Here is a 26,490-nt window from a genome sequence, read left to right as displayed (position 1 = left end):
TTCATCATTCCACCATGTTTCTGTTATTCCAATGATATCAAGTTTTTCTCGTCTCGCTAGTGCTTCCAGTTCCCCCATTTTGTTTCTCAAGCTTCTGGCATTCGCATACATACATTTGAGCTCCTTGTGTGGTACCTTCTTGGACTTTTTGGTTTGCGCAGCCCTCGTTGTATCTATTTGTACTCCTTCTCTGTCTCTTTCGACATGCTCTTGCCCTATATCTAAGCAGTTATTTGTAGTTCCTTCTTTGGGATCTCCCGCACTGGTCCGGGCCATCGACTGGTTGTCGACTGTTGGCTCTCCCCTGTTCCTTAGTTTAAAGCCTTCTCAATGGTCCTCTTCATGTTTTCAGCTAATACTCTCGCTCCCTGCTTAGTAAGATGTAGCCTGTCATTTCTAAAGTATCCGCTTCTTCCCCAGAATGCTGTCCAGTTGCGTATGAATTCGAAGTCCTCCTCGTTGCACCATCGTCTCATCCAGGCGTTGATTTCTCGCAGCTCCTCCTGCCTCTTACCATCCGCTCTCGGTACCGGGAGGATTTCGGAGAAGGCCACTTTCACCTCCCTGACCTTCAGTTTTCTTACGAGTAAGCGGAGTTGACCCTTCATTTCCTCCCTGTCATACTTCCTACCGCTCACATCGTTGGTTCCCACGTGGATAATCACAGCAGTGTCCTCTCCTCCTGCACCGTCTATGATACTGGTGATCCTGCTGGACACATCCTTCACCCTTGCACCAGGCAAGCAGGTGACCAATCTATCCTCCCTTCCTCCTGTGATGTGGCTATCTACATTGCGTATGATAGAATCACCAACAATGATCCCTGCCTTCTTCAATCGGGGGTTCTTAGGGGGTCATAGGTCCGTATCCATGGTGTAGGACCTGTCCTCTCTCATCTGTGGTGTATCCCATGGCTGGCTCTCATTATCGCTAAGTGTGTGGTCGTCCTCGACATCCGCCTCAGCCTCCTCTTCAATTTTAGTGGTGCCTCCTTCTATCTCTCCTTGGCCCTCTTCCTTGGTCGTTGTATGGGTATTGATCTCTAGCCCTGAAACTTCCACATGGTGCTGGTGGGCTACCTAGTACTCTAAGACAGGAGAGGATGGAGATTTCAGCCACAGGCTTGCTGGTGAAAGTTGTGATGATGCTTTATGGTAAAAACATAATGTACCTTCAGGGAGTTTGAAGGGTTCAGAGCAGCAGGATGTTAAGGCAGACAACCGAAGATTCATTTACCTTAGGTGCATGAGAGGGGAGATGAATCTCTCCAATTCCTTGATCCCTTCGCTCGTGTTGGACTCTCCTGGCAACTTCTCCTGCTTGCGGTTTTCCTCTTTCCTGGCGAGGAGTTCTTCTAGTTCTATCACAGTTCCCTCCAGCAACCGGACTTGCAGTTTCAGGCTGTCCAGTTCCTTGCATCGGCCGCAAACATATGCCCCAGTCCCCGAGGGGAGGTAGTCATACATACTGCAGCCGATGCAGAAGACTGGAAAGCTCATCTTCTGGCTTCCATGGGCGATCATGTTGTGTTCCCTTTTTCAGCTGTCTCAGCTGGCTGTGTGTGTCCTGCCCTCTTGTTAGCTTTCCTCCTGTTGGTTGCGAGTTGTGCTGGTGCTACTGAGTTGAAGCGACCTGGAAGAAAACAAAGGAAAACAGATAAGAATGTATCTTACATTCTTGGGGCTCTCTGTTAGTCTGCCTAGTCTCTTGTCTCCTTCTAAAGGCTCCTTCGCAAAGGCGCTCTCGCCGCGCGCCGTTGGCTCCCCTCCTTTTAAGGGGGAGTCCGGGCACTCAGCTGATGACGCAGGCTGTGATGCGATGGGGGGGCGGAGCTTCCTCTCGCCGCTAGCCCACGCTGCCTGCTTGCACGCTGCTTCTCCTTCTCTCCTGCCTCTCCTTTCACGCTAAAGTGAAGCCAGCGCTCCTTTTAGCGCTACAAGTTCTTGCCTATGCCACCACTGTATTGCAGTTGAAAATCCTCATTCAAGTTAAGTAGCTTTTTGCATTTAAAGAAATGAATTTTGCTTGACATATATAAATATTAAATTGGGTGAGGTTTTTCTTATTTATGATAGGGATGCCTAGTTTGCTCATGGTGAGTTGACTCATACAACCCATTGATGGTTCCCACTGAAATCTTTTCCTCTCCTTTGATGTGATCTGATGAATGTTGTTGGACTTAGTTATCTTGATTTGAGTGTTTTCACTTGTTTTGCTAAGTCAAGCTTTAGATATTTATTGTAACCTTGACAATGTGTTTTGTAATATTGCCATCAAAAGTCTAGTTTCAGTTGTTCTTTAACGGAAATAATCCCAAAATTAAATAAATAAATACAGTTGAGATGCTGATGGAATAGAGTCACAACCCCTGCAGATACCAGTTTGTTCTTTACCTAGTACTCTAAGACAGGAGAGGATGGAGATTTCAGCCACAGGCTTGCTGGTGAAAGTTGTGATGATGCTTTATGGTAAAAACATAATGTACCTTCAGGGAGTTTGAAGGGTTCAGAGCAGCAGGATGTTAAGGCAGACAACCGAAGATTCATTTACCTTAGGTGCATGAGAGGGGAGACTGTTTTCCCAGCAGGCTTGAAGCCAGAGTTGAGCCAATATGAAAATCCCATGAGACAGTAGGAACAGGGAATATATGCTAAAAAATAAAGGAGGGGGGCAATAACAGCAGGACTACAACTTACAGGAAATTCAGTAATGATGCCCAAAGCTCACTGAATCTGTACCAAAGTGACCACCACCAAAAATATGACTTTCCAGGTCTACTACTGCTTTTCAGCTCACAAAATTCTAATGGCTGCAAAGAAGCTTTCATGAGCTAGGTTAGTGTCATATTCAGATCCCATTACACAGCAAACAGCTTGATGGGAGGCTTCAACTAAATCTGATGGGAAGCTCTACAGAAATCTGACAGCTAAAGGTCAAACAGATGGGTTCATTTTCCACACGGTGATGCAGAAATACCAGCTGCATTGATACAACTGCTGAATTTCCTGTAAGTTATTGTCCTACTAATATTGGCCCCTTTTTTTAGCATATATTCCCTACTCCCATTGTCTCATTGGCCTTTCATATTGCTACAAAGCACAAAAATTATAGCACTTATCTTAACTTATCAGTTCCTTAGAGGAGCAGTGTGTTGCCCCCAAAGAGGTTCAGCAGCTATCTCAAGTTTACTTCTAATACATACACTAACTGTAAAACCATAATAATTGATTTCATTTAATATGTTATATACCGCAGATTGCTAATTTCCATGCAGTTAGAAACAGCACACAAACAAAATTTAAACAAACATAGAAACATATAAACTAAATTAAAAGCTAAAAATATTCATAAAAACTAAGATGGGCATAAATATCAATTTAAAAGTACTGTTTTAATAATTTTCAAAAAGAAAGCATCTCTCTTTCTACTCACAAAAATATTTGTAATTGGTTCCAGAAATGGGGAAAACAGATAATGGCCCTAGATCTCTTTAAGACAATGTTCTTCAATGCAAGGCCTGGGGACCAGTGATGGCCTCTGAATTCCTCTGGGGTGGCCACCATTGGCATTGTGTAGGGGATTTTTTTTGTACTCTGTCTCTCTACTCAAGCTAGTGACTGACAGAAAGAGAAGTGATTGGAGGGAAAACTGTATGCTTTAAGGAAAAGGCATTTCTCAATAGAATAAGAGAATACATTTGGAAATGTCCACTACCTTGAAGGTACCCCCAATGAAAAGCTGGTCAGCAGTGTTGCATAGGAAAACATTTGGTGGCTCTCTCTCAGCTTGATTGGATCTGCTTTAGGCAGTGGTGGGATAGATAGTAAATGTTACAAAAGATGACTAGTCTCATATGGCTCATATGGAGCCTGGTCATGCATGTTAGTAAATGTAGCTTTTAGTGTTTTACTGTAATATGCTATTGTGACTTGTTATAGTCAGACAACATTTTGGAACAGTGATCTGTGCAGCCACATAGGACATAATGCACATGGGAGTACAGCTATACTAGGACCTTCCCCTGTGCTATTACACCTCCTGAGGGAAGAGGATGCGGAAATCAAAAGTGGGTGCTATGCTGGAGCTACTGCTACTACTAAAATAGGAAGTGATATGCTGAAATTGCTACCGTGAAAGGGAGGGGGGGTGACTGCCATGTTCAGTTTTCAAATTGGGTGCTGTTTAGCCCATAGCTAAACTTATCATATCTTTGATCCAAATATTATTTCTATTCATAAATGTTCAAAAAGCTAGTTGCAGTGCCTTTGATCTGGTTATACAGAAAACTGCACCAAGAGTCTTTGGAAACAAAAACATAATTTGTACTTGCCTCATGAAATGTTCCATCTTAGTTTGATAATTGAAATGCTATTCAGATGTGGACCAAAATTTTGAGATCTAGGATCACTGTTTTCTACTTCTATATTTAATTTGTGATTTGCTATGAACCCCATAGGGCTAAGCAACTCCAATTCTCGAGTTCCACAAGCCAGTTGACTCTTCTGGACATTTACCATGAATATACATGGGGTCCATTTGCCTATTATAGAGGCAATGCATACAAATACATGTAATATATATTCACACACTAATTATCTTGAAAACCTGCATGACTCGGCTGCAGTCAAAGATTGGACCTACCTCCCCTGAGAGAGGATTTCTAAGATGATTATCCAGTTGCAAACAGGAAATGCAGTTGTTTCAGTCCACCTCTATTTTTGATGTGATTTGTTTATTTGGATGTAAGATATAGTATTTTATCTCTGTCTTTCCAGGGTCCATCATAAAAACACCTGGAACATTAACAAGAAGCAGCAGCTTGTGTCGTTCTCGACGTAGTGTTATAGTACCTCATTCACAGCCTCAACATATCTTGCCATCGCCAGACCCTGACATCCTTTCAGTATCCAGCTGCCCAGCACTCTGCCGCACTGATGAAGAAGAAGCTATTTATTTCAGTGCAGATAAACAATGGTATTAATTCAATGTTTCAATTCATATTTGAAGGCCTACAAAGATTTAGGAGGGAAGTTATCAATCTGGGCTATCATTAAGATGGCTTATTTTAGTACAAGTCGTGCTATTTTAGCACAGGGTCTTATTTTATGCAATGAGACCCTGTGCTAAAATAGCAAGACGTGTGTTATAATAACTAAACAGTAGCCCACGTTGATAACTTCCTTCCCTCTTTGTTACTGTAAAATGAATAGTTAAAGGGCTATTCCAAATAAAACTGGAAGAATTGCAAGCTAGATAGAAATGTTGTTTATGTGTACAGATTAATATGTCTGGCTTTATAGAAATTGTCAAAAAAATTTTAGATCATCTTTTATGAATTGATCATTATTTTGACACAATATATGGTGGTTTACTTTATAGCCAATATAATTCCTTGCTATTAGGACAGCAAATATCAATTAGAGAAGTAAAATATTTCATTTGGTATTTGGTCAATATTAAATTTGGTGCAAATGATTTAGTAGTTTCCAAAATCCTACTTAAAAGTTAAAATCATATTTTCAGCTAAAAATACCTAGACATATCTTAGGCCAGTCATTTGTGTAATTTATTTTATTTTTAATTTACAGAGGCTTGATAATACCACCAGTTACACATGGGGTATAATAAGTAGTTTACAAATGTAATTTTGAAAATGAAAAAGTCCTAAAAAATCACCATCCACTAGCTAAATAAATAATAGTAATAATGAACTCACCTTAGGACTTACTTTAGGAAAATCCTGAAAATCCATCCCACAATCCTCTAAAGGGGCAATTTTCAAACATTTCACATTAAGGCAGAATAAAACTCATGAGTATGCATACGCAGTATTTACCCCTAGGTTTTGCATCAGTTCTAAAAGCAAAAATATACATGTACATTATTTTTTAAAATTAATGCAAGTACTACCATTGTTGTCAGAGCAATGAAGAAAGCCCAGTGAGCAGGAGAGATGAGTGATTGTCCTGCTAGGTCTTTTGTAGTAATCCTGGAAGAGAGGAAAGTATATTTTTAGATTCAAACAGTTTTTATTGATACAATTATCATCAAATATAATACAGCATCAAAAAAAACACATCAATATGCATCAATTATTAATAAACATAATAAAAGACAAATTCCAATATCAATAAACCCCACTTGTCTATATGAGTTTAAACCTTTACCTTCCCTCTCTATACCCACACCTTCCCACCCAATAGTACTCTCTACCCAATGATATTCTCATAAATAAAGAAATCTAACTTAAAATCTCATTACAGCCCTTAGGGTACAAAACTTGCAAATAAATACTGCATCAAAAGACATCAATAATGCATCAATTATTAAAAATACATAATAAATTAAAAAAAAATTCCAATTTCATTAAACCCCCACTTATCTATATGAAATTAAACCTTAACCATCCCTCTCCACACCCACCCCTTCACTTCCAATAGTACTCTCTACCCAATGTTACTCTCTTCATTTAACTTAATAAAAAGCCCAATTAAGAGATCCAACTTAAAATCGCATTACGACCCTTAGGAAGCAAATCTTGCAAATATGAATCCCAAATTTGTATAATTTTAAAGTATAATTGAGCAACTTTTACACACATAGGTCCTCATGAATGTCAGTACTATCCCTGATGAGCCTCATTGTTACATAATATCAGAACCAGATATGTACTGAGCTTCATAGACCACCTGTGATAAATAAGTAAATGTTAAACTATAAATGGTGGAAACAAACTGCCAGAGTGGCTGGTCTAAAAATATTTGCAAAAGTCAGTATTTAAAATTGCCAAATCTCTAGTTAATGATACTTTCTGTATGTACTTCCTGTGATCTTGCAGGCTGTATAAAATTCTACTACTACTACTACTATTTATTATTTCTATAGCGCTACCAGATGCTTGCAGCACTGTATATTAAACATGCAAGAGAGAATCCCTGCTCGAAAGAGCTTACAATCTAATTATGACAGACAAACAGAACAAAAAAGGTGAATCTATACAAACTGCTCTGGTAGGGAATTTATTTTATTTTTTTTTGTAAAAATTTTATTATTTTAAAAACTACAACAGTGTAGTACATTTGGTTGAATACAGAAAAATATTAGAGATTACACCATTTTATACAATTAGTATATAGAACCATAACTTTACCCACCCATCTTTCAATTATTAATAATACAAGACAACCCCATTTATTACATTGATATGAAGAATTAATATCAATTTCTCAACCACCTCTCCCTTCCCCACCCCGGATGTGTAAGGAAAAACTTAAAGAAAAATACATAAACCATTAATGTAAAGCAACAAATAAAACCAATGGACTCCATACTTTGTTAAATGAAACACTTGACCCCAAACATTCTGCATTCATTCTCTCATATTTGTATGTATTACATACATTTGTCCACCAAAATATGTAGTTTAATTTATCGTGGCTTTTCCAATTTTTTGTGATCAATTGAACAGCTATTCCAGTCAAAACCAGGAAAAGACAGCTTTTATATTTATCAAGGGGAGGTTTGACGTGTAACATAGTACCACAAATTATGGCTTCATATGTTAAGGGAATATCTGATTCTAAAACAATATTTATTTGTCCCCAAATTGACTTCCAGAAACTAAATATCAGTGGCCAAAAATTAACACATGATCTAAAGTCCCTATATCAGCATGACAGTGCCAGCATCTATTAGATTTGGAACTATAATAAAAATAATAATAACAGCTTATATACCGCAATACGTGAAGTTCTATGCGGTTTACAAAAGATTAAGCAAAGGTACAAATTGACTGACTTCAAGAGGGGAAGAAGAAAGAGAAGTAATTAGACAGGAAATTCATTGTTGAGGAGAAAAGTGATCAAAAGGACAGTAGGTCGCTATTGAGAGGAAAGAGATAAGTGGATCAGTTGTCAAGATGTTTTAGGAACAGATGTGTTTTTAGACGTTTCCTAAATACCTCATAAGTAGAGGGCAAAAGTAATTGTTCTAGGTCTTTACCCCATGATGCTGCTTGGTGTGAGAGAAGAAATTCATGGTGTTTTTTCAGTTTGCAACCTCTCACTGGGGGGGAAACGAAGTTGGAATGTGAATTTCTCTTGTGTCTTTTGGTTGAGAAGGAGAAAAGGTCAGTAATGTATTTGGGGGCAAGTCCGTGTAATGCTTTAAAGCAGAAACAGGCAAATTTGAACTTTACGCGTGCCTTCATCGGCAGCCAATGTAGCTGCCGGTAGTAGGGTGTCACGTGGTCAAATTTTTTTAGTCCAAAGATTAGTCTGACTGCCGCATTCTGCAACAGTTGTAGGCGTCGCATATTTTTTTGGGAAATTGCCAAATAGGCAAGTAGTCAAGCAGGCTTGAGGGATTGGACTAGGATTCTAAAAACCGATGTAACAAAATAAGCTTTAAGGGATCTGAGTTTCCAGAGAGTGAAAAATCCCTTTCTGATTAAGGAATCTACTTGGTCTTTCATGGTTAGGCATTGATCCAGAGTTACACCTAGTATCTTTATGGAGGGCTGGATAGGGTAACTAAGGTTATTGATACAGGGGGGTGATTTAATGTCAAGTGGATGTGGTGAAGCAATGGAAAAAGTCGTTTTATCTGAATTAAGTTTGAGCCTAAAGTTTGTCATCCATTGTTCCATCATGTTTATAGCTTCTGAAGCTTTGGGAATAGTTTTGGAGACAGAATTGGTGAATGGGATGATAATCGTAAAATCATCTGCATAACTAAATAGTTTTATCCCCAGCTGGGTTAGCTTCGTGCCCAGTGAGGACATGTAGACGTTGAAGAGCAATGGGGATAGTGGAGAGCCTTGGGGCACACCGGATGGATTGCTCCAGGTGTCGGAAAGCTCATAATTAAAACGAACCTGATAGGTGCGGGATTTAAGGAAGCCACGGAACCAGTTCAGCACCTTATCCCGGATACCAATGGCATCTAGGCATTGCAGCAGTTTCATGTGGTCCACTAGATCAAAGGCAGAACTCATATCGAATTGCATTATCAGGGCATTAAGGCCTTTACTAAACAGTAGGTGCAAATTGTCTAAGATAGCCGCAATTACTGTCTCCGTACTGAATAATGGCCTAAAACCAGATTGAGTTTCATGGAGGAGAGAGAATTGATCAAGATAACCCATCAGTTGGGTGTGAACCAATCCCTCCATAATTTTTATAATAAACGGAATGGAAGCTACCGGTCTATTGTTGGATATTAGGGCTGAGGATACTTTACGATTTTTTAGAATTGGGGTTATAATAATGTAACCATTATTAGAGAGGAACTTTCCATTGTTTAGGTTGTAAGCCAAGTATTGCATCAGTGATAATTTAAATTCTAAAGGTGCTGCTTTCATAATTTCTGGGGGGCATGAGTCCAGAACGCAATAGGATCTAGAGTATTTGTTATATAATCTGATATAATCATTCCACTCTAAATCCTGAAAGGAGCTCCAGATCATGTCTGCCGGTATATCATTTCCTTGGGTGTTCGCTATTTGATGATCACAAGAGTTGTTTGTTGAACAATGGATTCTAAAGTTCTTAATTTTAGAACCGAAGTACAGAGCTAAGTCATTTGCAGAGGGTAGTTTAATGTTGTGTGTGGGTGAGGTGTAGCGAGTGGTGTCAAATAAATTTGTGATCAGGTTGAATAGCTCTTTTGTATTGATTCCTTGTGAACCATTACAAGATGAGTTGATTTTAGTGGAGTAGAATGCTTTACGTTTGTCTTTTAACATTTGTTTGTAGATTTTTATGTTAGCTCTCCAGTTGTTACGGTCGGCTAGTTCTCCTGTTTTTTTCCAAGTTCTTTCCAGTCGTCTAGCTAGTTGTTTTATTTTTAGAAGTTTGATGTCAAACCATTTGTTATATTTATTTGAATTGCTTTTGCTATTACGTAAAGGGGCAATTTTATCTAAAATGGATGTGCTGGTTGTCGTCCAGTGATCCCAAAAATCAATTCCTTCATCTATCTCTGTTTGCAATTCGTATTGTGACCAGAATTCTTTTGGATTAATATAGCCTCTTGTGTGATGTTCTCTTTTTATAATTGGGCGTGTCTAACTATCTAATTTTTGCAAACGAACTGGGGTCCAAAAAATCCTATGTAATAAAAATAACCATGTTTGCAACCTCCAAGTCCAAATTTGTGGCCAATGAGAAACAGAAATATACTGTTTAATCTCGATGCTCCAAATATCTCTGAGACTATTTTTAGGTTTTTTATTCAAAAATTCAGAAATTAATTTATACCACTGGGCAGCCTGATGTCCTACTAAAAAATCTGTCTGGTAGCAAAGGATCTGCAGGCTATAATAATTTTTAAAATTTTTCCATTCAGGGAACCCACTCTGAATGGCCTACTTCAACTGCAACCACCTATACCAGGGGTGTCCAACCTTTTGGGTGAAAAAAATGTTTCTGGGGCCACACAAACGCGCAGACGCTGCAGCAAGACAGAGGAGGGAGCCGGCAAGATGGTAAACACCCAGGGGTAGCAGAGGAAAACACTGTATCGCCCTCGACCGGGGCTGCACAAAATACTTCACAGGGCTGCAGGTTGGACACCCCTGACCCATACTATTGAGATTTTATTGTATAATAATTTTTATTGGAACAAGAATAAGAAAAGACAAATACCAGAATTTAACCATATATCAATGTTCCAAACAACATTTTATCCAAACTACCCCAATCCCTATACCAAACCCCAATAACCTCCCACCTTCCCCCTCCCCCCCCCAGGAACGAGTCGGAGTTCCAAAAGGACATTCAAACATTAATATTATTTGCATATCAATAGGACATAGTCAACAATTCAAAACACGACTTCTTGCAGAAGAGGTCATCGTATTCCAAAAGCGTTCCCAAATGAGTGTGAAACGTTCTCCTTGGACAGTTGAAAGGTCAGATATGTCTCTACGTTCCCAAGTAAGCAGTTGTATCATCTGAATACGCCACATATAGATTGTAGGAGCATCATTATCCAACCACTTAAGAAATATACATTTAAGGGCACATAAAATTGACCATTTTAAAAAGGCTTGTAGTCCAGATGACTTCGGATGGCAAGGAGGAGCAATACCAAATAGTAAAAGAGGAGATGGTCGTATAATCACAGTCCAAAGAGGCTCTATAAAGGCAAAAATTTGTCTCCAAAAGATTTTGATCGTTATACAGGACCATAACATATGGCCCAAATCAGCAATTTGACAATCACATCTATTGCATTTTGATGATGATCTAAACTTAGCACAATAGGCTCTATATGGAGATACATACATCCTAAATAATATTTTAAATTGCATTTCCCAAAAATAAGTGTACTTTTTTAATGATGACAATCGGGCAACAGCTCTTTCTATAGTATCTTCTGGAAGTACCACATTCAGATACTATTGAGATTTTAAAATGCCAAATGATTGTTGCAGCTGTGAAAATTCCAGCAGATTCTCATTGGATATAACATCATCCAATGTCCGAATACCTGCCTGCATCCAATTCTTCCATGAGATTCCAGCACCGCCCACTTGAATCTTAGAGTTTAACCATAAGGACTGTAAAGTAGTTTTCAATATAGGAACATCTGTTAGTTTATCAATAAATTTAATTGTTTTCCATGTATCCAATAAAATTATGTTGTCCCTAGCATAGCTAGGTAATCTGATACTTAATACATAAGAAAGTCGCATTGGGGACATAATTTTCCATTCCAGGTATAGCCAGTCTGGCAGATGCTCCATGAGCTCGGGGAGGATCCAATACATTCCCTGGTGCATAATATAGGCCTGATGGTATCTATAAAAATTGGGAAAATTTACCCCACCCTCTGCAATCGGCTTTTGTAAAGTTACCATAGCAATTCTAGCATTTTTACCCAGCCAAATAAATTTAGTAAGAATACTATTCAATTTTTTTATAAAAAGACCCCTGAAAGTAAACCGGTATCATACCCATTTGGTAACAAACTATAGGCAGAATCATCATTTTTACAGTCTGAACTCTCCCCCACCAAGACAAATGCAGTGGATTCCAATGCTCACACATCTCTGAGACCTTTAGCAATATGGATTTTTAATTTACCTGCATCGTTTCTTCCAACGTTTTCTAAATCTAAATACCTAAATATGTAATACCTCCTTCCTTCCACAAGAAAGAGAATTTATCAAATAATCCCTTGAAACAGTGAACGTTTAGAGGAAGGACTTCTGATTTGCTCCAATTTATCTTATATCCTGAAAATTTCCCAAATCTTTCAATCAGCTCAAGTAAATGTGAAATGGTTGCTTCCGGATTCCTCAAATGAATCAAAATATCATCTGCATAAGCAGAAACTTTATATGCCCAACCTGCATAAGGAATACCCTGAATCTCCTCTGCCTGTTGAATAGCCAATAACAAGGGTTCCAAAACAATATCAAACGCAGAGGAGATAACGGACATCCTTGCCTAACTCCCCTCCCCAAACAAAAACGCTCTGAAAAAGTATTATTAATATACAATCTGGCAGAGGGGGAGCTATACAAGGTTTGAATCATTTGAATAAATCCAGTACCAATACCAAACCAATCCACCGCTTGATACATAAAGGTCCGTTCTACACGATCAAAGGCCTCCTCTGCATTCAAAGATACAGAGAAGGCCAGATCATCCATAACTTTTGATATATCTTTAACTTGTATAATCATATGAACTGTAAAATCACAGAAAAATAAAGGCTATTACCCTCTCACTCGTAAGTTACTCCTCACCAGACCAACAACAAGACCAAATAATGTTCAGTCACATACATTTATGACATCTCTCTTGTACATTGATCAATGTATTCCTGTAATTTCCCTGGTTCCTCATAATTAACAGTCTTATTAAGGTGAGTGACTCTCATCACTGCTGGATAAAAGAGCCCATACTTTGCTTCTATCTGCCGGAGTTGTGGGCGGAGCATTAAAAACTACTTACTTACACTCGCCGTTGCAGGGTCAAAATCAGGTAGGAAAAGAATCCTTGAATCCTGCCACTTAATATTTCGATTTTCTTTTGCCATCCAGCATTTCCATTAACTGTGAAAAATGTAGCAACTTTAAAATTACCGGTCTGGGACCTTTAAAGCTGTTATTCCTCCTTACTAGGATTCTGTGAGCTCTTTTGAATTCTAACGGCTGTGGAAATTTTAATGAGAGGGTTTTCAGTATTAAGTTCTCTAAAAACTTTATTAAGATCTGAACCTTCTGCATTCTCCGGGATCCCAATCACTCGTACATTATTTCTTCGTTCCCTGTTGCTCAAATCTTCCAGATCCTTCCTCAAGCCTTGTGGTCAGACTGAGACTGGAGCAATTTGATCTCACAAGTCTCTATCTGATGCTCACAGCTTTCCAACCTGGCATTTGAAATCTGTACTTGCTTGGTTAAGTTTCCCATTTCTTCTTGCAGTGATGCCAGCTTAGCTGAATTATCTTGAAGTAACACTTGTACACTATTCAAGCTCTCCATCATTTGTTCTAATAACTCTCTGAAGTTTTTGGGTAAAGGCACTTATGAAGGAGGAATGAGATCAGCCTTCAAATGTTTACTTGATCCTTTAGTAGTAAAAGCTTCCTCCAATCTTGTTTGTTTTCCTGAAGCCATTATAAAAAAAATATCTTCCTTCAGAGAGGAAAAGCTGTATTTCCACATTGATCAATAAAGCAATGGAGTGCCAAGAGAGGAGATCAGTAATCACACTGCCATCTTGCTTCACCCAAGTTCCGGAATTCTGGTAGGGAATTACAAAGATAATGATGAGGTGGATATGGTAGGGTACCATAGAGGGAATGGCAAACAGATATGGCTGCTGTACAAGTGGGTTGGGTTAGAACTTAAATGCATCTTCAAAAAAGTGGGCTTTCAGCATGGATTTGAATACCGCTAAAGACGGAGCCTGACATACCAAGTCAGGCAAATTAGGGATAGAGTTGGCAGTAGAGGAGAAGGGTACAGACGAGAGACCCAATGAATTGAGTTCCCAGGGCAGAATATAGGGAGAGATAAGAGAGGATAGATGCTGAGGCGCTGCAGAGTGAATACACTGTATGCGGTAATGGATAGGGAGCCAGTGAAGTGTCTTGAGGAGAAGGGTAATATGAGCATAACGACAGTGACGGAATATGAGACGTGCAGCAGAATTCTGAACAAATTGAAAGGGAGAGAGATGGCTTAGTGGAAGACCTGCAAGAAGCAAGTTGCAGTAGTCCAGGCGAGAGCATGGATGAGTCTCGGCAGTGTGCTCAGAAAGGAAATGCCAGATTTTAGTGACAACGTAGAGAAAGAAATGAAAGTTTTGGCAGTCTGTTGGATATGTGAAGAGAAAGAAAGAGATAATTCAAAGATAACCCGATGTTGCAAGCTGATGAGACAAGGAGGATGAGAGCGTTATCTGCTGAAATAGAGAACAGAGGAAGAAGAAAGACAAATTTAGGAGGAAAGAAAAGGAGTTTAATTTTGACCATGTTTTAATTTTAGATGGCAGCAAGACATACAGGTTGCAATGTCAGACAGGCAGGCTGAGACTCGGGCCTATATTTTTGTAGAAATTTCAGGTGCAGAGAAGTGGTTTTGTGAGTTGTCAACATAAAGGTGATATTGGAGGCTTTGGGAAGAAATTAGTGCACCAAAGGAAGAAGTATAGATGGAGAAAAGAAGTCCTGAGGTATACTGATCCTCCAGAGTTTACACTAAAAGTGCAATGGGAAAGAGAAGAAAACAATGAGATAAGAGTCCTGAAACCCAAGCAAGGACAGCATATCGATAATATACAGTGTCAAAAGCTGTAGATAGATCAAGGAGGGTGAGGATGGAGTAGAGGCATTTGGATTTGGCCAGGAACAGGTCATTGGAGACTCTAGCAAGGGCAGTTTCTGTAGAATGAAGAGGGCGAAAGCCCTATTGAATTGGTTCGAGGATAACTCAAGATGAAAGAAAGTCAAGACAATGGTGGTGAACAGCACGTTTAGCTTGGATAAGAAGGGGAGGAGGGAGACAGGGCACTAGTTGGAGGGGCAGGTAGGGTCCAGCGAGGGTTTTTTGAGAAGTGGCTTAGCTAAGGCATGTTTGAAGGTGCCAGGTACATTCGCAGTGGAGAGTGATAGGTTGAGGATATGGCAGATTGAAGGGATGACAGTAGGAAGAGATGATGATCAATAGACGGATGGGGTGTGATCAGAGGAACAGGTAGTGAGTTTGGAGTAGGAAAGAAAATGTGCCGTTTCCTCTTAAGTGATTTCAGTGAAGGAAGAAAAAGCAGAGGGGTTGACAAAGGATCGGCAGAATAGATCCGAGGAGGGAGAGGTGGATGTGATTTGGTTGAGTATTCAAGGTTAATCTTGTGAATTTTGTCATAGAAGTACTCAACCATATTCGGGGAGAAAGCAAAGGAAGAATCAGAGGTAGGGGCACTTTGAGTAGAGAGTTGAGTTTGGCAAAGAGATGGCGAGAGTTGGATCCAAGAGAATTAGTCAAATGGGTGTAGTAATCTTATTTCGCTAGTGAAAGGGCAGATTGGAAAGAGGTCAGCAGGAATTTGAAATGCATGAAGTCATGTGATTGTGGGATTTCAGCCAGTAACATTCCACAAATCAGGCACAGGAATGTAAGTAGCAGATCTTAGAGGTCAGCCAGGGCTGGCGTTTGGCATGCCTTACAGAACATGAAACGGGAGTAGCAAGGGTATTAAGAGGAGAGAATAGTATTATAGCAGAGCCTGCCTTATTGACAGGTTTTCTTAGCTTAGTGTTTGAGAGGAGGGGAGACAGTGGTGGAGAGACTGCACAGATGAGTAGCTTGAAGATTCCTGAATGTATTGGTAAGGATTGGTTGTGTCGGGGGGGGGGGGGGGGAGTAATGAGTTGTGAAGCTTATGGGCTGATGGTCAGAGAGGGGAAGAATTATTCTACAATAAGATCCAGAAGATCCACCTTGACCTCCCAACCAGGCTTCCTCCCCCCTCCTTCCACCTTTCCCTTCTGCTAATCTCCCCTCAACACCTGCCACCCTCTCCTCCTCCTCCAATATCACCAAGGAGGAAATCACACATCTTCTCTCATCCTCCAAACCCTCTACCTGCTGCTCTGATTTGATTTCCACTCACCTTTTCAGTGCTCTCTCGTCCATTGTCATCCCTCCTATCTGTCACATCCTCAACCTGCCACTCTCCACTGTAGCCATCCCTGATGCCTTCAAACATGCCGTTGTCGCACCCCTCCTCAAAAAAAACCTTAGTGGACCCCACATGCTTCTCCAACTATCGCCCCCATCTTCCTTCACCCCTTATTATCCAAGGTACTTGAGTATGCTGTTCACTGCCGCTGCCTGGACTTCCTCTCATCCCAAGCAATTCTTGATCCTCTTCCATGGAAACTGCCCTTACTGAAGTTTCCTATGACCTGTTCTTGGCCCTATCCAAAGGCCTCTACTCTATCCTCATCTTTCTGCTGCCTTTGATACTGTTGATCACCGCCCAGTCCTTGATACACTGTCCTCGATGGGATTCCAGGGTTCTACTCTCTCCTGATTTTCTTCCTGTCTTTCCCATCACACCTTCAGTGTATACAACAGTGGTTCCTCTTCCATAGCCATCCTGCTATCAGTTAGTGCACCTGAAGACTGTCCCAGAACCACTCCTTTTCTCAATTTACACTTGCTCACTTAGAGTGCTGATCTCCTCCCATAGCTTCCAGTATCACCTCTATGCTGGCAACTCCCAAACCTTAATCTCAGCCTGCCTGCATGCCCAACATTGCCACCTGGATGTCACACCATCATCTAAAACTGCATATGGCTAAAACGGAGCTGCCCATCTTCCTGCCTAAACCCACTCACTACTTCCCCCATTCTCTGTCTCTGTGGACAACACTCTCATCCTCCCTGTTGTCTGCTCACAATCTTGGGTCATCTTTGACTCATCTCCTTCTCTGTCCAGATACAACATATCATAAGAACATAAGAATTGCCATACTGGGACAGACCAAAAGTTCATCAAACCCAGTATCCTGTTTCCAAGAGTGGCCAACCCATGTCCCAAGTACCTAGCTAGATCCCAATTAGCAAAACAGATGGCCTATGGACTTCTCTTTTAGCAAATATTGCTAAAACCTGCTGCTTCTTCCTCTATAATATTACCAAAATCCGACCCTTCCTCTCCAAGCACACTACCAAAACCCTTATCCATGCCCTCATCACTTTGTGCTTAGATAACTGGAACCTGTTATTCTCAGGTTTTTCGCGCAGCCATCTTTCTCCCCTTCAATTCATCCAGAATTTAGCTACATGAGTCATACACCTTGAGAGCCGCTATATTCATGTTACCCCTCTCCTAAAACACTTCATTCGTTTCCCATCTGTTTCTGAATACAGTTCAAACTCCTCTTGCTGATATACAGATGCATTCACTCAGCTGCCCCTCACTATCTCTCCACTTAACTCCCCCTGTGTCCTCCCCTCCCCCCGTGAACTCCACTCAGCTGGTGGGTCCCTCCTGTCTTCCCCTTCTCTGCCAACTCCAGACTCTGACTCAAGACGTCTATCTTGCTGTACCCTATGCCTAGAACAAACTGCCCGAATCCCTACAACGAGATTCCATCTCTAACAGTGCTCAAGTCCAAGTTAAAAGCTCAACTCTTCAAGACTGCTTTCAACTACTAGCTCCTCTCACCATGGGTTCTGCAACCCCAATTCTATATTTCATATCTGTCTGTCTAAGTTAGCTTGTAAGTTTTTCTGAGCAGGAACTGTCTATTAAACGTCAAAAAGTACAGTGCTGCCTACACCTTTCAGTGCTATATAAGCCAACCAGGAACAGAGCTTTGCTTTGGTAGAATTTTTCTTTTTTCTTCCAGGTGTAAGTACTTCTGCAGCATATTATGGCTGGGAAACATCGTGTCACCAAAGCTGCTGCTCAGGTTACAGCTTTTGTCTCTGTTCTTCAGCTTGAATCCCTCATGAAGGAAGTAAAGGAACTGAGAGAGGAGGTGGCAATACTGTGAAGCATCAGTGAGAATGAGAGGTACATCGATTAAATGGTTCATGAGGCGTCAGAGATTTCCAGCAGTGGGGAAGAAGAAGCTGTGTTGACAGAAGACAGCTGGACTCAGGTTATGGAACCCTGCAAGATTGGTACTGTGACTCCACCCGCCCTTGAACTGAAGAACCAGTACGCTGCCCTGGAAGTCGAGGAGATGAGAGCATCCCAGGGAGAGGAAGGACCAAAATTTGAAATCCCTAAAATTGCTGGATCCATGACCACTAGGAGGCATAAGGTAGTGGTGGTTGATGATTCCCTTCTGAGTGGTTCAAAAGCATCCATCTGCAGACCAGACATGATGTCCTGGGAGGTATGCTGTCTACCTGATGCCAAAATCCAAGATGTTACAGAGAGATTGCAAAGACTCATCAAGTCCGATGACTATTATCAGATACTGCTCATCCACATTAGCACAAATGTCCCAGGAGGTATGCTGTCTACCTGGTGCTAAAATCTAAGATGTTACAGAGAGATTGCAAAGACACATCAAGCCTGATGACTATTATCCGATGTTGCTCATCCACATTGGCACTAATGATATGGCCAGGTACCCCTGCGAACGTATCAAAAGTGGCTTTGTGACTCTGGGAGAGAAGGTAAAGCAGTCAAGTACACAGGTGGTATTATTGTCCATCCTCTCTGTCGAGGGTAAGGGCCAGTTCAGAGGAGCAAGCATCCTGGAGATGAATGCGAGGCTACATGGATGGTAGTGTTGAGTGTTTTGGCTTCCTGGACCATGGGATGATTTTCCAAGGGCTGCTGAGCAGGGATGGTATCCGGACAAACCATTTGTAATCTGCCTTGAACTGCAAGGTAATGGCGGAATAGAAATCCCTAATGTAATGTAATGTAATTTATTAAAGAAGGGAAGAAGCATCTTCGACGGTAGGCTGGCTAATCTAATGAAGAGTGACAGGAAGGGAGTGGTGAAGGAGGAGAAAGAGGTCGCGGAAAGACTTAACATGTTCTTTTCGTCCGTATTTACAAACGAAGACACAACCAACCGTACCTGAGCAATTCTTTAATGGAAATCAAGCAGAAAAATTAACATCCATGGAAGTGAGCCTTGAAGATGTGCGCAGGCAGATAGAAAAGTTAAAAACTGACAAAACCCTGGGTCCGAACGGAATCCATCCAAGTGTTCTGAAGGAATTAAAGGAGGAGATAGCGGAACTACTGCAGCAAATCTGCAACCTATCCCTGAGAACAGGTGTGATCCCGGAGGATTGGAAGATAGTCAATGTTACGCCCATCTTTAAAAAGGGATCAAGAGGTGACCCGGGAAACTACAGACCGGTGAGTCCAACCTCGGTTCCGGGGAAAATGGCGGAAGCACTGATAAAAGAAAACATCGATGAACATTTTGAAAGAAAATAACTTCTGATAACTAGCCAACATGGACTTAGTGCTTACAAACAGGGAAAGTGTTTCTGATGTTACAGTGGGTGATCATCTGGCATCCAGTGATCATTGCATGGTACGGTTTAATATTAAGACGGGTATAGAGAAGGTTCATTCAAAAGTAAAGGTTCTAGACTTTAAAAAAAACTAACTTTTTTGGATGGGGGATTACATCAAGGAATTATCTATTTGGGAACGTCTAGAAGGAGTAGAAATGCAGTGGGAAAATGGAAAGGAGTTATTGTAAGGGCAACATCTTTTTGTGAGGAAAGAAGGCCGCTTTGGTTCTCAAAAGTAGTAGCTGAGAAGGTAAGGAATAAAGATAGCTTTCATAAACTACAAAACATCACAGAAAGAGGAAAACAGGAAAAATATCTGGAAAAGGTAAGAGAGGCTGGTTGAGAAGTCAGGAATGCAAAGATACAAATGGAAGAAAAATAGCTGACTTGGTAAAATGGGGAGACAAAACATTTTTTAGATATATCAGTGATAGGAAGAAGTACAAAAGTGGCATTGTGAGACTCAAAAGTGAAGGGGAGGAATATGTAGAAGCTGATAAAGAAAAGGCTGAATTGCTTACAAATATTTCTGTTCTGTGTTCACGGCTAAAGATCCGGGAGCGGGACCACAGAAGACAAATGTGAATAGGGTTGTGTTCGTGAGGAACTAGCTAATAAAAAGGTAGATAAAGCAATGGGTTTGGATGGTGTACATCCAAGGGTGCTGAAGGAACTTAGGGAAGTTCTGGTGGCTCCACTGACTGACCTTTTAAATGCTTTTCTAGAGTTGGGAATGTACCGGAGGACTGGAGAAGGGCCGATGTGGTCCCTCTACACAAAAGTGGAAGTAAAGAAGAAGTAGGGAATTACAGGCCAGTAAGTCTTACTTCTGCAGTAAGCAAATTAATGGAAATGCTTCTATTTGAGAGAATGGTGATATTTCTGGAATCCTGTGGATTACAGGACCAGAGGCAGCATGAATTCACTAGAGGTAGGTCTGGTGAGACAGATCTGATCAATTTCTTTGACTGGATGACCGGAGAATTAGGTAGAGGGAATGCACTAGATGTGGTGTATTTAGATTTTAGCAAAACCTTTGACAGTGTATCACACAGACATTTAATAAATAAACTGAGTGCCCCCAGGATGAGTCCCAAAGTTGCGGGCTGGGTCAAGAACTGGTTGAGTGGAAGGCAAAAGAGGGTAGTGGTCAATGGAGATTGCTCTGAGGAAAGGGATGTTACCTGTGATATGGTTCAAGGTTCTGTTCTTGGGCCTGTTCTGTTTTTTTGCACAAAAGGGAGAAAGAAAATCCAACGTAGTCTGCAGTAAACAACAGCAACCAGAAAACAACAAACAGACTGCAGACAATGTACAAGATGCAGGCGTTGTTTATTCGTAAATGCAGTAACATATACAACCTTATAGCCAACCAAGGGACCCGACACGGTCCGTGTTTCGGATGACACGCCTTCCTCAGGGGTCCATGGTGGTTAAGGTATAAAGCAAACTGCGTAAAAGATAACAAACACACGCCAATCACGATCAAATGGGGTCAAGCAAGTGTCGGGTCCCTTGGTTGGCTATAAGGTTGTATATGTTACTGCATTTACGAATAAACAACGCCTGCATCCTGTTCTTTTTTTAACATTTTTATAAGTGATATTGCTGTCAGGTAGGATTTGCCTCTTTGTGGATGATGCCAAAATATGCAATAGAGTAGACACCCCGGATGGTGTATCGAAGCTTGAAGATTGGTCTGAAATCTGGAAGATAAAATTTAATGCTAAGAAATGCAAGGTTATGTATTTGGGCTGCAAAAACACGAAGGAACGGTACAGGTTAGGGGTGAAGAACTTATGTGCATGACAGAAGAGCGGGACTTGGGTATGATTGTACATGATGATCTGAAAGTGGCCAAACAGGTTGAAAAGGTGACGGCGAAAACTAGAAAGATGCTAGGGTGCATAGGAAGTGGTTTGGCTAGTAGGAAAAAGGAGGTATTGATGCCCCTGTATAAGACTCTGGTGAAACCTCATTTTTTATATTGTGGAGACCGCATCTTCAAAAATATATAAAAAGGATGGAGTTGGTCCAGAGGAAGACAAAATGAAATGGTGTGTGGTCTTCATCATAAGGCGTATGGGGACAGACTTAAAGATCTCAATAGGTTTACTTTAGAGGAAAGGCGGGAGAGGGGAGATATGATAGAGACGTTGAAATACCTATGTGGTATAAATGCGCATGAGTGTCTTTCAGTTGAAAGGAAGTACTGGAATGAGAGGGCATAGGGTGAAGTTAAGAGGTGAAAGGCTCCAGAGTAATCTAAGGAAATACTTTTTTACAGAAAGGGTGGTAGATGTGTGGAACAGTTTCCTGGAAGAAGTGGTGGAGACAGAGACTGTGTCTGAATTTAAGAAGGTGTGGGATAGGCACGTGGGATTTCTTAGAGAGAAAGAGATAATGGTTACTGTGGATGAGCAGACTTGATGGGCCATTTGGCCTTTATCTGCCAATTTCTTTAAAAATAAAATTACTGACCTAAGAGCAACTATACTTCACCCTTAACCAACACAGATTTCCATTTTGGACCCCACGATGGACCCTCTTCGATATGAACCGCCTAGAGGTCATCTGACTATGGCGGTATAGAAGAATAAAGTTATTATTATTATTATTATCATGTTTCTTTGTTTCTAAATAGTAGTAGTAGGTGGAGAAGTTGGCAATTGAGCCGTTGAAGAGGACAAGATAAAGACAGTGGCCATTCTGGTGCATAGGGGTACTGGAGAACAGCTGAAGATTGAATGAGGATATTAGAACAAGAAACTTTGAGTTATAGGATTCAGAGGTGTCATTAGCATTAATGTTAAAATAACCAAGGGATGAGTGAAGGAGATAAAGGTTCAAGAAAGATGGAGAGCCAATAGTCAAGGTTAGTGAGAAAGGAAGACAGGGATTTGTCAGAGGGTCGATAAGTGACCACTATTCAGAGAGGTAGATGAGCGAATAGATGGATGGAGTGGACTTCAGAGGCGGAGAAGCAGTGACACTTGAGGAAGGAGAAGAGGTGGAAATCTAGAGGAGAGTGAGATTAACAGCCCAACCCAACTCTCTAACCAACTGGGTGAGGCATATGGGAGAAAAGGTAACCTCCATGACATAAGGCAGCAACTGAAACAATCTTCAGGGCAGAGCCGGCAGAGCCAGGTCTCAGTTAGTGCAAGCAGATGGAAAGAATGAGAGATAAAGAGATTGTGGACATACAAGAGTTTGTTGGAGATAGAGCAGGCATTCCACATGGCACATGAGTAAGGTGGAGAAGAGGAGAGAACAGAAATAAGAATGGAGATGTTGCGGTGTGATCTGCATGAGTAGGGCGAAACTTGATTGGTAGGGCCACAGGTTTGTACACCTCTGTTTTAGAGATTGGAAGACAGATCAGGAGGTGGGAACACAGTCCACCCTGTTTGATTTTATTTATGAGGTACTTGGAAAGAACGAGAGGAGAAGAATGGAGGAGGAGGGGTTTGGGTTTTATTGAATACCCAGTAGAGAAGGGAGGTATGTTGAGACAGCATTGGGGGGGAGGGACATCGGGAATATTTTGTTAATAGCATCCATAGCCATGATGGGGGAATAATAAAGAATGACTGTCTTTTAAAAAATGCATTTCAATACATGCAGCCAAGAAATATTTGTACAGTCATTTAGATCCAGCAATTGGACAAAAATAGACCAGAAATCAAAATCTGAAAAAATATGTATTTTAGTGTTTAAGTCCCCTATTCAGCAATGACTGTTTGAAAACAGAAGAAAGAGAAAAGTCATTTAAAAATATATGAAAGAGAAGAAGGAAGCCGCAGACATGCAGTGACACTTAAAAATGTAGACTTATAGACAAACATGGCCCCTATCAGAGCTCACGATATTATAAAGACAGCACCAGACTGGACATTGTTCCGCACCTCCCTATGCACCTGTGGATTCTGTAAACTGAACTATTGCACTGTTGCATTGTTTTACTTATTGCGCTATTGCATCGTTTTACTTATTGAATAAATGACTGTATCAGGAAAATCCTTTCCACAGTACTTTTTTGCTTTAGGAGAGTCAGACATGGGGGAGGCCAATGTATGTCCTGGGATCAAGAGCATAGAATAGTGCTTCTATTTGGGTTTTTGCCAGGTACTTGTAAACTGGATTGGCCACTGTGGAAACTGGATATTGGGCTAGATGGACCATTAGTCTGACACAATTCTATCTATTCTTTGTGTGAAAAAAATTTCCTCCTGTTTGTTTAAGGGTATTTCCGCATAACTTCAAGTGTCCCCTAGTCTTTGTAATTTTTGAAAGAGTAAAATATAGTTTTAATTTTACCTGTTTTACAGCACTCAGGATTTTGTAGACCTTAATCATATCTTCCCTCAGCCATCTCTTTTACAAACTGAGGAGCCCTAACCTCTTTAGCCTTTCCTCATACAAAAGCATTCATCCCTTTATTGTTTTGGTTGCTCTTCTTGAATCCCATGGTAATTCAATTTTGCTGTAAAAGCACGCCTTCTACCACATGTTGATAATTCCTTCTTCCTTCCCCCCCCCCAGTGGACAAAAAACAAAAGTGTTCAAACCCACATACTTCACTGATTGGAATTTTGTAATACTTTTATAGAAAAACAGGAATGACTTTCAGTGGTTTTCAATAAAGAAGATTGATTAATTGAGCAGTACTAATTACCATGTTAAGTTCAGCTCAATATTCAACTGTAAATTGGGTGAATTTTGAAAAACTAAAAATCCGGTTCATCTTTCTCTGTTTTTCTTTTGTGTAGGGAAGTTCAGGAGGTCAATTCAGAAAGTGATTCTTTCAATTCTTCAGTTGGAAGAAGGCAGTCTCCTCCTTTAAATCTTGAGTTACACCAGACTGCTATGCCTTCTCGAAAGACATCAAGGGAGGAACTCTCCTATGAGGAATCATTCACAGGAGAAGTATCAATTGCAGATACTTCAAGAACATCTTCTGAGGCTTTTGGTCTGACTGAGAGTCAAAGTATGGTATTCAGCTCCACTAGCAAGGTATATAATGGCATACTGGAGAAATCGTGCAGCATGAACCAGCTTTCTAGTGGAATGCCAATCCCCAAATCCCACCCCCCTTCGTTTTCTTCAACCACTAATGACATCATACCTGTTCAAGAGGGCTCAGCATTAAAGAGCATTCCCCAGGACCTGCCTCAGGATGGGGAGAGAAACAAAAGGCCTTCCAAAATAAAGAGCCTATTTAAGAAGAAATCTAAGTAAATCACCTCCAGCAAACTATTAACGGTGGCAGCATTAGACATGATTATTTTTATTGTTAGGAATGTAACTTTTGGAGCTGCCATGGTGGAATGTTCATTAGTTCAACCATGTACTATTTAAAGACTCTTAAACTTCAAAGGTCATGCTGGCTTATCACTGAAAAGAATCATTAAAAAGTTGATATCTGTTTACAGTCACTTTTGCCTATTTATTTTCTGCTTTTAAGTTTTTAGTAACATATTTTTTTAAAGCCACATTGGACTTACAAGCTTTAATGGACAAGCAAGCCTACTGGGGCTTGAAACAGTTTGTTTACTGGAGCATCTTCTTATCTTTCCATAGAGCTGTCATATTTTGCATACAGTACTGAACAAAATTAATTATAAATAAAACTAATTGCACTATTTTCCAGAATGGAAAAATATCTCTGCAAAATGAAATTGTTCAGAATTTATAAGAAGACTGAAGAGAAGGGGATCTGTTTTCACTTTTAGATCTATTGGATTTTTACATAGCACTTAGAATTTCTAATTGACTTGATTTCTAGAAATGGAAACGTGCTTTTATTATGGGAAGCTTCTTTAAATGCATTTATTAAGTTACTATTATTATTAAGGTTCAAGTTCAGCTATAAATATTTTTTTTTCAGAGCTTTCACTGTGATTTTACTGCATTGCAGGCTGTATGATAACTTTAGAGATAACCGAACAAGAGAGGAAGCTCTTGATTCCTTATGCAAGTGGCAAGTGAAACTTGATGGAAAGATTTAAAACATTCACATGCTTAAAATGGGTATAAATACAGGTCCTTGTTTACAGACTTTAAATAAAAATGCAAAAGGATGTTTGGTTTGTGAAACTTTACTTTGTACTGTCAATATAATAATAAATCCGGAGGCATTATTTTGTCTTGGAATGCTCTGATTTCAGTTACTTGCAAATGTTTCCCTTCAGGTTCATATGCCACATGGTTTTTCTCCCGGAAGACTTTGTTAGATTATTTTGCTGGTTTTATTTAGGAAGATGAATTGGCACATCTTTTAGATGCTATTTAAATGGTTCCCCTAATAAATGTGTACGTTTTTCAGACCCACTTGCAGAAAATTATCCCTATTGTTTGTTTTTATCAGTTAAAAACAAATTGTGTATCTTGTTCACAGTGTATATTATCCAGGCAGTCTGGTGGTATGTTCCCTAGCTTGATGTCCTCCTTTGTTTTCATTCTTTCATAATTTCAATTGTGTTTTTATAAAGTATTGTTCATATATTTGATGGTGTAGCACTTCAGTAATCTAAATAGAAATTTAACAAAATGAGAGTGGAATATGATGTAGGGTTAAGAATTTTGCTTTAAATATGATTTTTGTGCACTAAAGGGATGAGCATAATCGGAGTAAAAATTAATGATAGGCAAGTTAAAGAAGTATGATCTGGAGTAATTTCTGAAAGAAGATTCTGAAAGAAAGAAGATTCTGGGAATAGTACAGTACAAGACAGGAAGAAGAAAGGAAAGCAGAGAAGGGATTAGTAAGAAAGGAAAAATTCTTACCGAGTTAAGAGTAGTGGGACGCAACTATTCTTAAAGTGGAATGGCAGAGGATTATGGCTTGGAGACTGAACAAATTTCGGTTTCAGGGCTGATACCAGTCTGAAATTTGCGTTTCTTTGACTAAAACCAAAACAGCTAACCTCCCCTCCCCTGACCAAAGATAGCACCCACCCCCACTT

At 40.2% G+C, this 26,490-nt stretch overlaps 1 protein-coding gene across 5 annotated transcripts in view; it reads left to right on the top strand.

Moving 5' to 3' along the window:
• STIM2 (stromal interaction molecule 2) overlaps nucleotides 1–25,665 on the top strand; it is a 276,251-nt gene extending 250,586 nt beyond the window's left edge. For all 5 annotated transcript variants that reach the window (XM_033947951.1, XM_033947961.1, XM_033947944.1 and 2 more), the window contains 2 exons: nucleotides 4,776–4,974; nucleotides 24,295–25,665. In XM_033947951.1, coding sequence (XP_033803842.1) covers nucleotides 4,776–4,974; nucleotides 24,295–24,763 — 668 coding nt within the window. In that variant the 3' untranslated portion in view covers nucleotides 24,764–25,665. The remainder of the gene's footprint in view (nucleotides 1–4,775; nucleotides 4,975–24,294) is intronic.
• The last annotated feature ends 825 nt before the right edge of the window (nucleotides 25,666–26,490 follow it).

This window comes from Geotrypetes seraphini, chromosome 1, assembly GCF_902459505.1.
Source record: "Geotrypetes seraphini chromosome 1, aGeoSer1.1, whole genome shotgun sequence".
In the NCBI taxonomy this organism is placed as follows: Eukaryota; Metazoa; Chordata; class Amphibia; order Gymnophiona; family Dermophiidae; genus Geotrypetes; species Geotrypetes seraphini.
This window is presented reverse-complemented; position numbering and strand designations above follow the sequence as displayed.